The sequence below is a fragment of the Pundamilia nyererei genome, unplaced genomic scaffold (genome assembly GCF_000239375.1).
Source record: "Pundamilia nyererei isolate P.nyererei 1_Seehausen unplaced genomic scaffold, PunNye1.0 scaffold00219, whole genome shotgun sequence".
Lineage (NCBI taxonomy): Eukaryota > Metazoa > Chordata > Actinopteri > Cichliformes > Cichlidae > Pundamilia > Pundamilia nyererei.
The window spans coordinates 974,747-985,888 of NW_005187620.1; the positions used below are offsets into that span (position 1 = coordinate 974,747).

The 11,142-nt window shown below is 42.3% G+C and overlaps 1 protein-coding gene across 1 annotated transcript in view; it reads right to left on the reverse strand.

The window, feature by feature from the left end:
• Window positions 1-11,142, reverse strand: part of mybbp1a (MYB binding protein (P160) 1a) — a 24,373-nt gene extending 13,231 nt beyond the window's left edge. Inside the window, exons 1-21 of the mRNA XM_013914720.1 lie at window positions 10,907-11,142; window positions 10,226-10,321; window positions 9,191-9,274; window positions 9,034-9,108; window positions 8,667-8,774; window positions 8,381-8,571; window positions 8,033-8,200; window positions 7,427-7,544; window positions 6,700-6,989; window positions 6,478-6,588; window positions 6,262-6,387; window positions 5,926-6,132; window positions 5,730-5,838; window positions 5,538-5,631; window positions 4,765-4,922; window positions 3,762-3,884; window positions 3,383-3,565; window positions 2,451-2,624; window positions 2,175-2,332; window positions 281-415; window positions 96-165 (exon numbers count right to left, since the gene is read on the reverse strand). Of these exons, the coding sequence (XP_013770174.1) occupies window positions 96-165; window positions 281-415; window positions 2,175-2,332; window positions 2,451-2,624; window positions 3,383-3,565; window positions 3,762-3,884; window positions 4,765-4,922; window positions 5,538-5,631; window positions 5,730-5,838; window positions 5,926-6,132; window positions 6,262-6,387; window positions 6,478-6,588; window positions 6,700-6,989; window positions 7,427-7,544; window positions 8,033-8,200; window positions 8,381-8,571; window positions 8,667-8,774; window positions 9,034-9,108; window positions 9,191-9,274; window positions 10,226-10,321; window positions 10,907-11,083 (2,955 nt within the window). The 5' untranslated portion in view covers window positions 11,084-11,142. The remainder of the gene's footprint in view (window positions 1-95; window positions 166-280; window positions 416-2,174; window positions 2,333-2,450; window positions 2,625-3,382; window positions 3,566-3,761; window positions 3,885-4,764; window positions 4,923-5,537; window positions 5,632-5,729; window positions 5,839-5,925; window positions 6,133-6,261; window positions 6,388-6,477; window positions 6,589-6,699; window positions 6,990-7,426; window positions 7,545-8,032; window positions 8,201-8,380; window positions 8,572-8,666; window positions 8,775-9,033; window positions 9,109-9,190; window positions 9,275-10,225; window positions 10,322-10,906) is intronic.

An 11,142-nucleotide genomic window follows, 5' to 3' on the forward strand; every position in this document is an offset into this window, starting at 1 on the left:
TACACATTCTGATCTAGACAGGCAACCCCCTGCGAGCAGCTAAACATGATGGCTGAAATTAGTGTGTGTGTCTGTGTACTTGTGTGTGAACATACGTCGGCCTGCTCCTCTGTGGTCTCAGCAGGAGGGGCTCCTCGCAGCACTTTCACCACATACAGAGAAGCACTGCAGGGAGAAAACAACACACTTAAGGCAAAAATAACTCTTCTCACACATTTAGAAATACGGTAGTGTCACATCATCTTCTCTTCAGCTCCGTAAAAAAACATCACTGCTGTACCTGAAGTAGTAAAGGGAGACTGAGGAGTCAGACAGCTTCTGGGATTTGGTGACCAGCTTCTCCAGCAGGTCATGGAGCTCCCCCTGTCTGTCACCGGCAGTCCTGCAGTAAACCTTGGACCTGCACAGGTGGTTCCTATAAAAACAGAGACATCAAACACTCAGGAGGACCTCAGGGGAAGCTGTCATTACTCATCCATTCATCCACTTTCTTAACAGCTTATCTGACTTACAGTTGTGGTCAGAAGTTTACACGTACTCGTCATGGGCATGAACGTTATGGCAATTTTTTCCCCTTTGAACTGTTTTTATTTTTTATTCAGATGATTGTGCAGCCTACATCTTTAATGACTTCGAAAACAACAGGGAATTTGAATTTAATATGATTAATTTGGTCAAACGTATACATACACCCAGAAATATGTGGTTCAATGTCCCTTTGATGAGAGGTGCGCATCAACCACATGCACCTTTGTCGGTTTCCTGGCTTTGTGGCCGAGTTGACAAAACCAGTGAAGGCTGTTCGAGAAACTTAATGTTAGCCTGCTTTATTTATTCCAAAACCAGTTTTAATGTGTTTTTGGGTGCACTGCCTTGTTGGAACACACAAATGTGTTCGAGTTTCAACCCAGCTGTTCATTTGAGGTGAAACTGAATTTTAAGGTACCGCTAGTCCTCCTTCATTACTCCACCATTCCAGTAACACTGGCAGCAAAACAGCCACAGAGCATGACTTTACCTACACCATGCTTGGTACAGTGGTAGATTTCTAAAGCCTCACCTTTACTCCTCCAAAGATATCTCTTGTCATTGTGGCCAAACAGCTCGATCTTTATCTCATCTGACCATAAAACATTTCCTGGGTCGTTCCTGAACATCCTAACCAATTTCCTCTCTTCTGAGGATGATGCAGTTTGGATCTTCTTCCATACGTTGGCAAATTGGTGAAACATAAGAATAACTTGTACTTACATACAGTTGTTTGAGCTAATGATCTTGAAATCTACAGTTTAAAAAAAGGCTCCAGAAGACCTACCCAACTTCTGTAAATCCACATATCTCCTTAGATCACTTTGTTCCTTGAACTTTCCCATCTGAGTATTGGTCAATCCAATGAGTGCTGTAACTGCAGTTTTGCAGGAGGGCTCGAGCAGCCATGTCAGTTCAGAACAGGGTTCAAAGACAAACACACAGAGGGCTGAAACCCTGACTGACCTGAACTTAGTACTTAGATTCAAAGACATGAGCTGGGGCCTTGTTAAAATGTATCACCTTGTCTTTTAGATACAAGCTGGGTACCTGAAACCTTCAACCTACTACTTAGCAGGGTAGGGTAAGAAGTGGATGTATACACACCCTATTAATTCTGTGTGTGGTGGTGGGTTTGGAAGCCATCTGAAACCCCAGAGCAATAAAGTAAATTTTATTAATTTGAGAAAATCTGTTTTGTCTAATTCAGCAGATTAAATTGAAATTTACCCCACTGATGTTCATAAAGTCTGTTATTGTAAAATTGTTCCTCCAAACTGATTTGCTCTGCCCACGTCAGAGATCTAATACAGTTAGAGAAACTAAACGTTCAAAAGCAGCAATAGCCACTGTTGAAAGAACAGAAGCTATTATCCTCTGAAATTCCTGCCATCTATGGATTTATAAATTGTCTCTCAGTTTCTCCAAATACACTCAAATCACCAGCTTTGAACTTGAAATTTTACAAATTGCAATAAATAAAATGAAGTAATACAAGCAAAAGTGTTTTGTAGTTGATCTCCAGTGGATAAAAACGCTGATGTGAACATTTCAAATTAAACATGAGACATAAATCGCAACACCAAACATTTAAAATTAATTATGACACTAACAGTCAGCTCAGTCCACAGCTCACATGTGTTTACCTAAATATGTCTGCTGTCCGGCGCAGGAAGTCCTGCTCCTGCTGGTCACTGCCAGAGCTCATTCCTCGCTCGATAATGGCGAGCAGAGGCTCAACCAAGCCGAGGACGAGAGGGCTGCCAGCCTGCCGCGCCACAAACACTTCAATCAGGTCCAACACCTACAAGAGCAAAACAATGGGATGAGAAAGGTCTGTATTTTACTTCTCGCCGTCTCTCCTCTTAGTGTCATGCTGTGCTGGGATAAAGATGTGTTTGACAGGACTGAGCTTAAGCTACCTTGATCTTAAACTCTCTGACCAGCGTCTTCTCCTTTTGTAGTTTTGTCTTCTCATCCTTCTTGGCCTGGAGCTTTTTCTTCTGCTCTGAGAACAGTGCTGACAGACTCTTATCCAGCTCCATCATGGCTTCATCATCCAGATCTTCATCACTGCTGGCATCCTCCACTGTGGCCTGAATATGAAGTACAACTGTGTTACTTTGACATTGAAGCACTGAATTATAGCTCTAGCCTGAGGTCTCTGAGGTGAAACATCTTCTGTTAGGCTCCACCTAAACTTAAATTATTCTAGCTGAGCTTCAAACACATGTAGTAAAATTAATAAATGGAACTGGGAGGGAGGAGGGTTGCAAAGAGGCTTGCAGTTATGCTGCAACTGAAGTCGGGCTAAAAGAGCTTAAACAGCAGACAAAATACAGAATACTTGCTCAGTTTTTATTGCATCTTTCTAAAAATTAGCTGTTAAACAAGTTACTGGTGACGTTCTGTTGCAATTCTATCTTCCTGCTTTAGGCTAAAGGATGACGATGGCATTACAAAATACAGCCCAAAATGTGGTGCTGAGGAATACAATCTCGTCATCCTAATCTCTAATGAAGAGAGAGGTGGACTAATGACAAGATGTATGATGAATATTAATTTGCAGGATTTTGCTTTTTTGAAGATTTCATGCCGGCACTGTGGACGATGCTGACTTAACGGCTGTGAAATTTAAATTTTGGTCACGTTTTCTATTTACGCACATAAAATTTGCTCCCAGGATGACAAAGATTAATGCACTTAATGACCACTGTGTCTTTACACAGAACACTTTGGTGAATCCTAATGAACACTGCTGCTGTGATGAGCCTCTGCTCGGCCTTAGTGGGCTCCTTGTATTAAAAGTTCATTTGAAATCAGAGCGGACAAGCTGAAAAGCCTGACCACCCACCAGAGCATTCTTCTGCTGGAGGACCTTCATGAGCTCCATGCGGAAGTTCTGGTCCACTGGTTCCTCGTCCATCTTCTCATCTTCTCCTTCCTCCTCCTCCATTGCTTCATCTTCAGAGTCGTCATCCTCGTCGTCGTCATCATCATCATCATCATCATCATCAGATTCATCAGATTTGTCATCCTGAAAAAAAACAAAACAAAAAACAAAACAACTGAATAACTAAAATAAACAATGTTTTGTGTCTAAAAGAATAAACTGTAACCGTAAAGATAGAAACAATCGGCATGTGAAAGATAAATAATTTATGTTTGAGTAGAATTCAGTGCATAAGACAGAAAAAGGTTGATAACAGAAAATACGTTTGACAACAACTGACCTCCATCTCCTCATCATCTTCCTCGTCATCCTCCTCGTTTGTTTTCTTCTTTTGTGTTGCGTTTGAGTCATCTTCGACAACCACAGCGGCGTCCTCTTCGTCATCCTTCTCTGGGTCTAAAACCTACACAAAATGTTGTTGTTACAAATAACACCGACTTTGTGCGGAAATCACAATGCATTCCTTTTTTGGCTGTTTGGCAAAATTAAGCAGGAAACTCATTATTTTAGACAGATTTTACAAAAAATAAAAATAAAAAAATTGCCGTGGCTAACCAACACATTACTCTTCACACAGACTGTTTACCTGCAACCAAAGCCTCCACAGGTCAATAGCACAGGTGCAAAACAATCGTAAACAAAAAGCGTCCAATACCAGAAATCTGTTGTGTTTATAAAGGTATAAAATAAATTTGCTCCATGGCTTTACTTCTTCAGGTCTGTGTAATCAAAGCCAAAAATAGATATCTGGCCTAAAATTAGAATAACATTGCTTATCTAGTTCTCTACGTAGCTATTACATAAATAAATAGCTACAGTTAAATAGCTGTTTGAAAATGGTTCCATAGAAAAGGATTGAAAACACACTAACTTCATCGCAAACACATGTTTTGATTTGGGGGTTTTATGAGCAAACTAATAACAGTAGAAAGCTGCAATCTGGCAGTTTTCCTATTAAGATGTGTATCACCACCCTGGAAAGTTTTTTTTCAGGGGAATTGGAGATGGTCAGATTGGAAGCATTTGCTCAGTTAATGTGGAATGAACCAAAAGTGTCATCAGGAAACCCTGAAAAATGCAGAAACCCCACAGCACTCTTGGTGTATCTTTGTCACATGACAAAAAGTGGCCATATTTAGGTCATGTGATGAAAGAAGAACAGAAAAAAAACTTAACTAATAAAAGGCTCTGGTTAAAGTTACATTACACTGATAACCTGACTTATGTTAATTTCACGAGTGTCTACAGGGAATCCCGATAATGACCCCGTATGTGTTACTTACATCTAAGATGGCGGTGAGGGCGGCTGCAGTAACGTGGGGGCAGATGGAGGAGAAGACCGTCTTGCACACCTGTCTGATATGTCTGCTCTGCTGGGAGAGCAGCGACAACAAGATGTCCACCATCACCTCCACCCACTCGGGCTCCTCCTGTTCTGTGGCTGCATTTCAAAACATCCAACACATTCATACACTTAAAAGCAGCACTCGCTTATTCATTCTCTGGCTTCCTAAGAGAAAGCACAATAAGCTAAGAACACAAAATTCTTTTAATTTTAATTGGAATAAGCCGATTATTAAGAAATTCTGCAGAAGGTGAACAAAATTATGCCGAATAATCTGCTTTTAGCTTCGCTTTTGGTCTCCACCAACTGCATGGACATTTCTATAGTGACTATGAATTAATTTAGTTGGTTAATTTGATCAAAAACGGGAGTAATTACTGATACTTAAATACGGAAGTTCAGTCTTACCTTAAAAAAAAAAGGTACAGCTTACAGACCGTCAAATATGATGCTAAAATATGTTTGGATTTCTAGGTTGTTCTGCTCACTTTCATTTTCTGTGAGGCATATTTCAAAAGTTTGGGCATAGCGAGGTTGTCTGTGTCCTGCTGCTACGAGTGTAGGAAGCAGTGGGACGGTAAGCACAGACATGAAAACAATGTTGACCTTCTCATAACTCCTGGCATTGCCAAAAATGCTCAAGCATTTCTTTATATATATGAAAAGAGATGTGCTTCGTGATGCTGCTGCTTTTTAATCACAAGGCCTGACCTTCTTTTTTCTTTTTCTTTTTGGCCTTCTTCTCCTGAGCCTTCTCCATACAGCTCTGCAGGTCTTTCATGATGTCCAGCAGCTCCTCAGGGGCCTTTGGGAAGAAAAGTGTTACTACGCTGCTCTTATTCAGCTAATTTAGGTTTAATGTGTACAAATAACCAACTGTAAACAAGCTGATGGATGCTGTACCTTGAAGAGGTGCATGCCGACCAATAGGAAGAGCTGCTGGAACGCACTGCTCTCTGCTGTTTGGCTTTTCTTTGCCTTCTTCTTCAGGTTTGCCACAGACTCCAGCATGCTGGAAGAAAACAAATCAAAAATGGCACAGGTGAATAAGCAAAACTCCTTTAAATGTAAAGATTACATCATATTCCAGCTTCCCTACCTGTCCCAGGCTTGTCTCTGCTCAGGGCTGAAGGGCTGGCTGCTCTGGACGTGTTTTGGCTGGTTAAGCAGGGCTTGCGCGTACTGAACCAGGTGGTAGATCCACATGGTGCCGTCAGCCGTCACACCCAGAACCCGCTTTTGGCTGACAGCTGCGCCTTCGGTTGCGTCCTCAGTGAGCGGCATGTGGTGCATGGACAGGAGAAGTCTGGGTAGCGGAAAAACAGAAGACAGCTGAATGACAGCTCAATTTTTCTTGAAGAAAAAGATCAGAGAAATAAAATACAGCCATCAGCGGGTGATATTTAAAAGCTGCAGAGAAAATGTCAATTCTCACCCGAAGAAAGAATTAACGAGCACGGCTCTGGTTTTATCGTCGATTGGAACAGAAAGCTTCGTCTTTGTCTCCGAGATGTCGGCCGAGGCCTTCTTGGCGCTGAAGAAAGCATGGAAAAAGACAAACCTGGGGAAAAAAAACAAAAACAAAGAAACACTAGTGAATAACCTCCTCTTCATCAAACAAAGTACTTCACAGCGCTCAAACAAGTCTTACCTGGCCACATCCATGATGAGATCCTCTTGCTTCTTCACCTGGTGGTTGTCAATGATGGAGGCGAGCCGGGAAACAATCCACTTCCTCAGGCGGAATACAGATTCCTCCTTCCTGAGGAAAGATAATCAACAAGTTGCATTCATCCACTTTCCGTGCCTCTTTTGCCCTGTTCAGCACACATTCTCTGCACGATCTAGCAAAAACAACAGCAGATGCACTCACTGATCTTGTCCTCCCTTGCTGTCCTTCTTCTTGTGAGTACTGATGTCCAGCAGCTTGTCCAGCTGAGGCTGCAGGAATATGTCCTTAAGCCATTCCACATAGCCCTGCAGAGCTGCAGGCTGAAGGTGCTGCACCACCTTCCACACCGACGGCACCACGGGGTAGCCTCTGTTGGTGAGGGAGGAGAAACCCACCATCACTGCCAGCTGTTTGTCTGAGTCCCGACAGCCTTCCAAGAAGTCCGACACAAAGACGTCCATCTCAGGGGCCAGCTTGAAGCGGTCCGGTTTCTAAGAGTGAGAAAAGATGGAAGCGGACCTACATTAGCTTTAATATGTGTGAGCACAGCTTTAACATGGTGACTTGGCACTGATTCTGCAGGAAAGAAACCCTCATCAACAAGCTGGAAGTGCTACAGTGCTTTACAAACCAGTGATATTGCTGCTTGGTGTCAACTAAAGTAAAATGATCACATGACCTCTGTGTTTGGTGAAAGACTTTAGGTCATTTGCTGGGAAATGTTCACTTTATGAATTATAGGCATGGCACATTTTACTACACAAATTACTACAAGTATAGTAACACTAGGCTCATTTTAGCAGGTCTTGTAGCAGAAAGCATTGCAAGCAATCTCCTCTAGTGTGCAGATTTTATTAGCTCGTCCCATTAGATGACATTGAAGAGTGGAAGCTGTTCTTTATAGTCAAGTCTAGACGGTGGCACTGACCTGAGCAGACACTACGTGTTCCCCATAGTTCATCATCACCTCTCCAGACAAGACGTCCTTCAGCTGGGCTGCGGACAGCAGAGGGAGGGTGCTGCCCAGCAGACGGAAGCTCATGTAACTGGACACAGATGGGAAAGCAGCAGAAGGGCTGAGCACAATGACATAATAAACAGGACAAATCAAAGAAAAAAGAAGAGTAAATCCTGCAGAAACAGGTGTGCTCTCTCTCCACCTCTGTCAAGTGTTACTAAAGCAAAGCAGCAAAGTGAGCACTAAACACAGCGACAATATAGTGTCAGATTTGCTGTTGCAGATTAAATCCTACACCCTCCTGCTCCAAGTTTGACTTTAAAATCAACACAAACTGCTGAGTTATTAATTTTCATGCTAAATTCCTGACATGAAGATGTCTGCACTTACGTCTGATACAGGATAACGAAGTCAGTGGTATTAAAAAAGTGCTGTTTCAGCACTCAGTTGTCTACCACAGTTAGTTCACATCTGATAAAACCATTTCCAGTGAGCATAACAATATTTAATTACTTCATTTTAAAGGGCTAACTGTTCAACGGGCTGCAGGCTCCCTCTAAAGCTGACAGGACTCACTGAGTTGGCCCCGGCTGTTCCTTTAACATGCCATCAGTGATGGCTTTATTCCAGAAGAGCTCAAAGCTGTCTTCCTTCAGAGAGAGCTTCAGGAGGTCCAGGACCACTGCTGGGAGGATGCGCTCCTTCTTCACAGCGTGGGCTGCCGTCTTCAACACTTCTGTTATTCTGCCAGACATCAGATTAGACAGTTCAGTCAGAAGCTGCTGATTAGCAGACCCAGAAGGGGAAAGTGGTGCATAATTATAGGATGCACTTACAGTAGTGTAGCCAGCACAGAGCAGTGTAAGCTAAAATGAACATTCAGATCAGCAGCAGAAGATGTGCGTGTTTGTGAAAGCTTCTTACTTGGGTATGTTGTCAGCGTTGATGATGGTGGAGGAGCCCAGCAACTTCTTCAGTTTCTTGGGTTTGAGGGTTTGTGGGAAGCGCTGCAGAGCTACCAGCAGCAGCTGCAGCTGCTCCGGAGTCCTGAAAGCAGATTCCAGGTCAGTCTGCAGGGCTCCCATGAGGACCTCCTCAAACACCTCCTCAGGGACCTGATGGACAGGATGACATACACTAGAGTCAGAAAACCCCTGAAAATAGTTGAAAAACACTATTTTTGTAGCAGTAACTAGGCTGCAGCTGTCACCTCAGCGAGGATGTCCATCATGGTCTTGGCGGGTAGGTCCTTCAGGTGTTGTTTGTGCTGACTGAGGCTCTGCAGGAGCTGCACACATCCCAACACCACCTGCGGCTCCTGCACAGAAACAAGACAGAGAGCTCAGAGACCACAACGTATTTGACAGAGCATCAGCTGTCCTGGATCTCCTCTGTCACCTGGATCTTAAATCTTTCGTGAAATTTACAACCGCACAAAGATCTGAAAGTGATGATGATGACACGATTGGTATCCCTTAAATATTTGCAGGCATCCTCAGTATATTGTCTCAGGCACATTCTCCTCTTTAATGCAGCAAAATTTTTTCCAAGTATGCTAAAAATGTGAGAAAACTTACCTTAGAGAGGCGGTTGGACTGATGAAGGGCAAGAACACCAAACAAGTTTCCAAACATAGCATTTCTGGAAAATTTCTGAAAGACAAAAGATGAAACAAGTTCAAAGATTGCATTCATCGATTTTGGTGCTAAAAGAGACCAAACACCCAAAACTCACCTTTTTAGCTCCTTGCAAGTTGTGCTTTTCTTTGATTCTGTTGAGTATACTCTGCAGGGAGACATCTTCAAAGGCACTCAAAACCTAAAAATAAGGGAAACTTTACTGCTTAGCTCAGTTATTATAGAGCACTTTCCTAACACTAGCAGCAAAACAGCATTTGTACACACTCCAAAACCCACATTAGGACCAATATATTCAGTTCAATACTCATCTTAAAATAAGGCAAAACTAGCACTTTAAATTGCATGACGCTGTACAGAAGGTGATACACAAATAAAAGGAGACTGCCCATGCTAGACAGAAAGCAAAGGATGATTCATTCAGGAGGTATGTCCATGTTTGACAAGGGGGAAAAACAAATTCCAGTGTACGTAATATAATTGATGTGTTTCCGTTATTGTCATCTATACTGTCCTCTGTGTCCACTCTCCTTGTCATTGTTTGTTCTAGTATAATGTGATCACTGTTTTTGTCCTTGTCACATGACCTGTAAAATAGTGTCTCTGTATGTTTTTACTAACTTGTGTTTAACACCAACCTGCCAGAGGGTCTGCAGATGGAAATTAGCCCAAGGCTATAATCTGGCATATTTACATTTGTTAAAATGTTCATTAATATGTATTGCCCCTCTTTCTAAAAATAAATAAATAAAAATAATGACACCCTGGAAACTTCTGGCTACCACCCTAATTTAAGATGAATATAAAGCTGGGCTTTACAGCTGACTGGTTAGCTTTTAACATGATCACATCTACTCCTTAGACTTTTGAATTTGCTCTTTAATGAAGAGTAACGGCAACACATCTTGACCACTTTATTAGGTATATGTGTACATGCTGATGCCATAACCTATTGCTATACAAAGCTTATAGTGACACTTTTGTACGTACAAAAATGTGCCAAAAAAAAAGGTGTGTATAAGTCTGTGTTTATTACCCCCAACCCTGAAACAAAGAGATGTGGCTGAAGCTGTGGATGTGTGCGCAGAGGCAGGGCTGCAGACAAAGATAGATGGGGATAAACTCCACTCACCTGCCCCAGAGCGAGGCTGAACCCAGGTCTCGCAGTCTCCCGTGTGTGAGCCAGTCCATCCACCAGCCTTTTAAAGGTGTATTCCAACTCATCCTCCTGCAAAACATGAAGAAAGATGATTTAAAACTTTGAAACTACAGACACTTTAAACACTGTGTGGAATCATATATATACTGGAATATACTTATACAAGAAATACTACATACTAAACTCAGACATTTTTATAAGTGCACTCTTTATCCTTCATCCTTGACCCTTGACAGTAAAATACTTTACTGTGCTTTACAGTATTTCTGCTTGCAGTACGGTAAGAAAAGGTTTACTATATTTTTAAGTAATTTTATTTAATGTTTTGATTCTTATACTGTATACAAGGTATTTTAACAAGTTTTGATAAAGTAGGTAGTTACGGTAATAGTGCCTTATGTTAATAATATAGGCCTGAAACTGTTATATGAGTATTTAAATTCTTGATACTTGAAATACTTCAGTGTGTCAATGATATCCTGTATGATATCCAGTCATATAATCAGTTACATATGAAAACATCTCCCACCTCTCCATACGACACTATGTGTACAACTACTACTTCTAAAACTACTAGTGGAAAACGTCTGAGGAGTACATGTGCAGCGGGACCACGCTCCGTCTCTCAGTGACACCGATCGCAGTCTGCCTCACCTTGTTGTTGGTTTTTAGGTACTGTATCAGGTTTTCCACCGCCTTCAGTCGGACCTCTTGATCCGGTTTGGCCAGGTCCCAGAAGAAGTCGAGGAAGACCCGGTTCTGCTGCAGGTTACCGGCGGGCCGGAGCGGTTCCGCCGCCTTCACTGAGAGCTCCACCATCTCTACAGACATCTGTTCCAAATGCCACCACCACCTCAACTCATGCTGCTGCAGGGGGAACACGTGCCTCA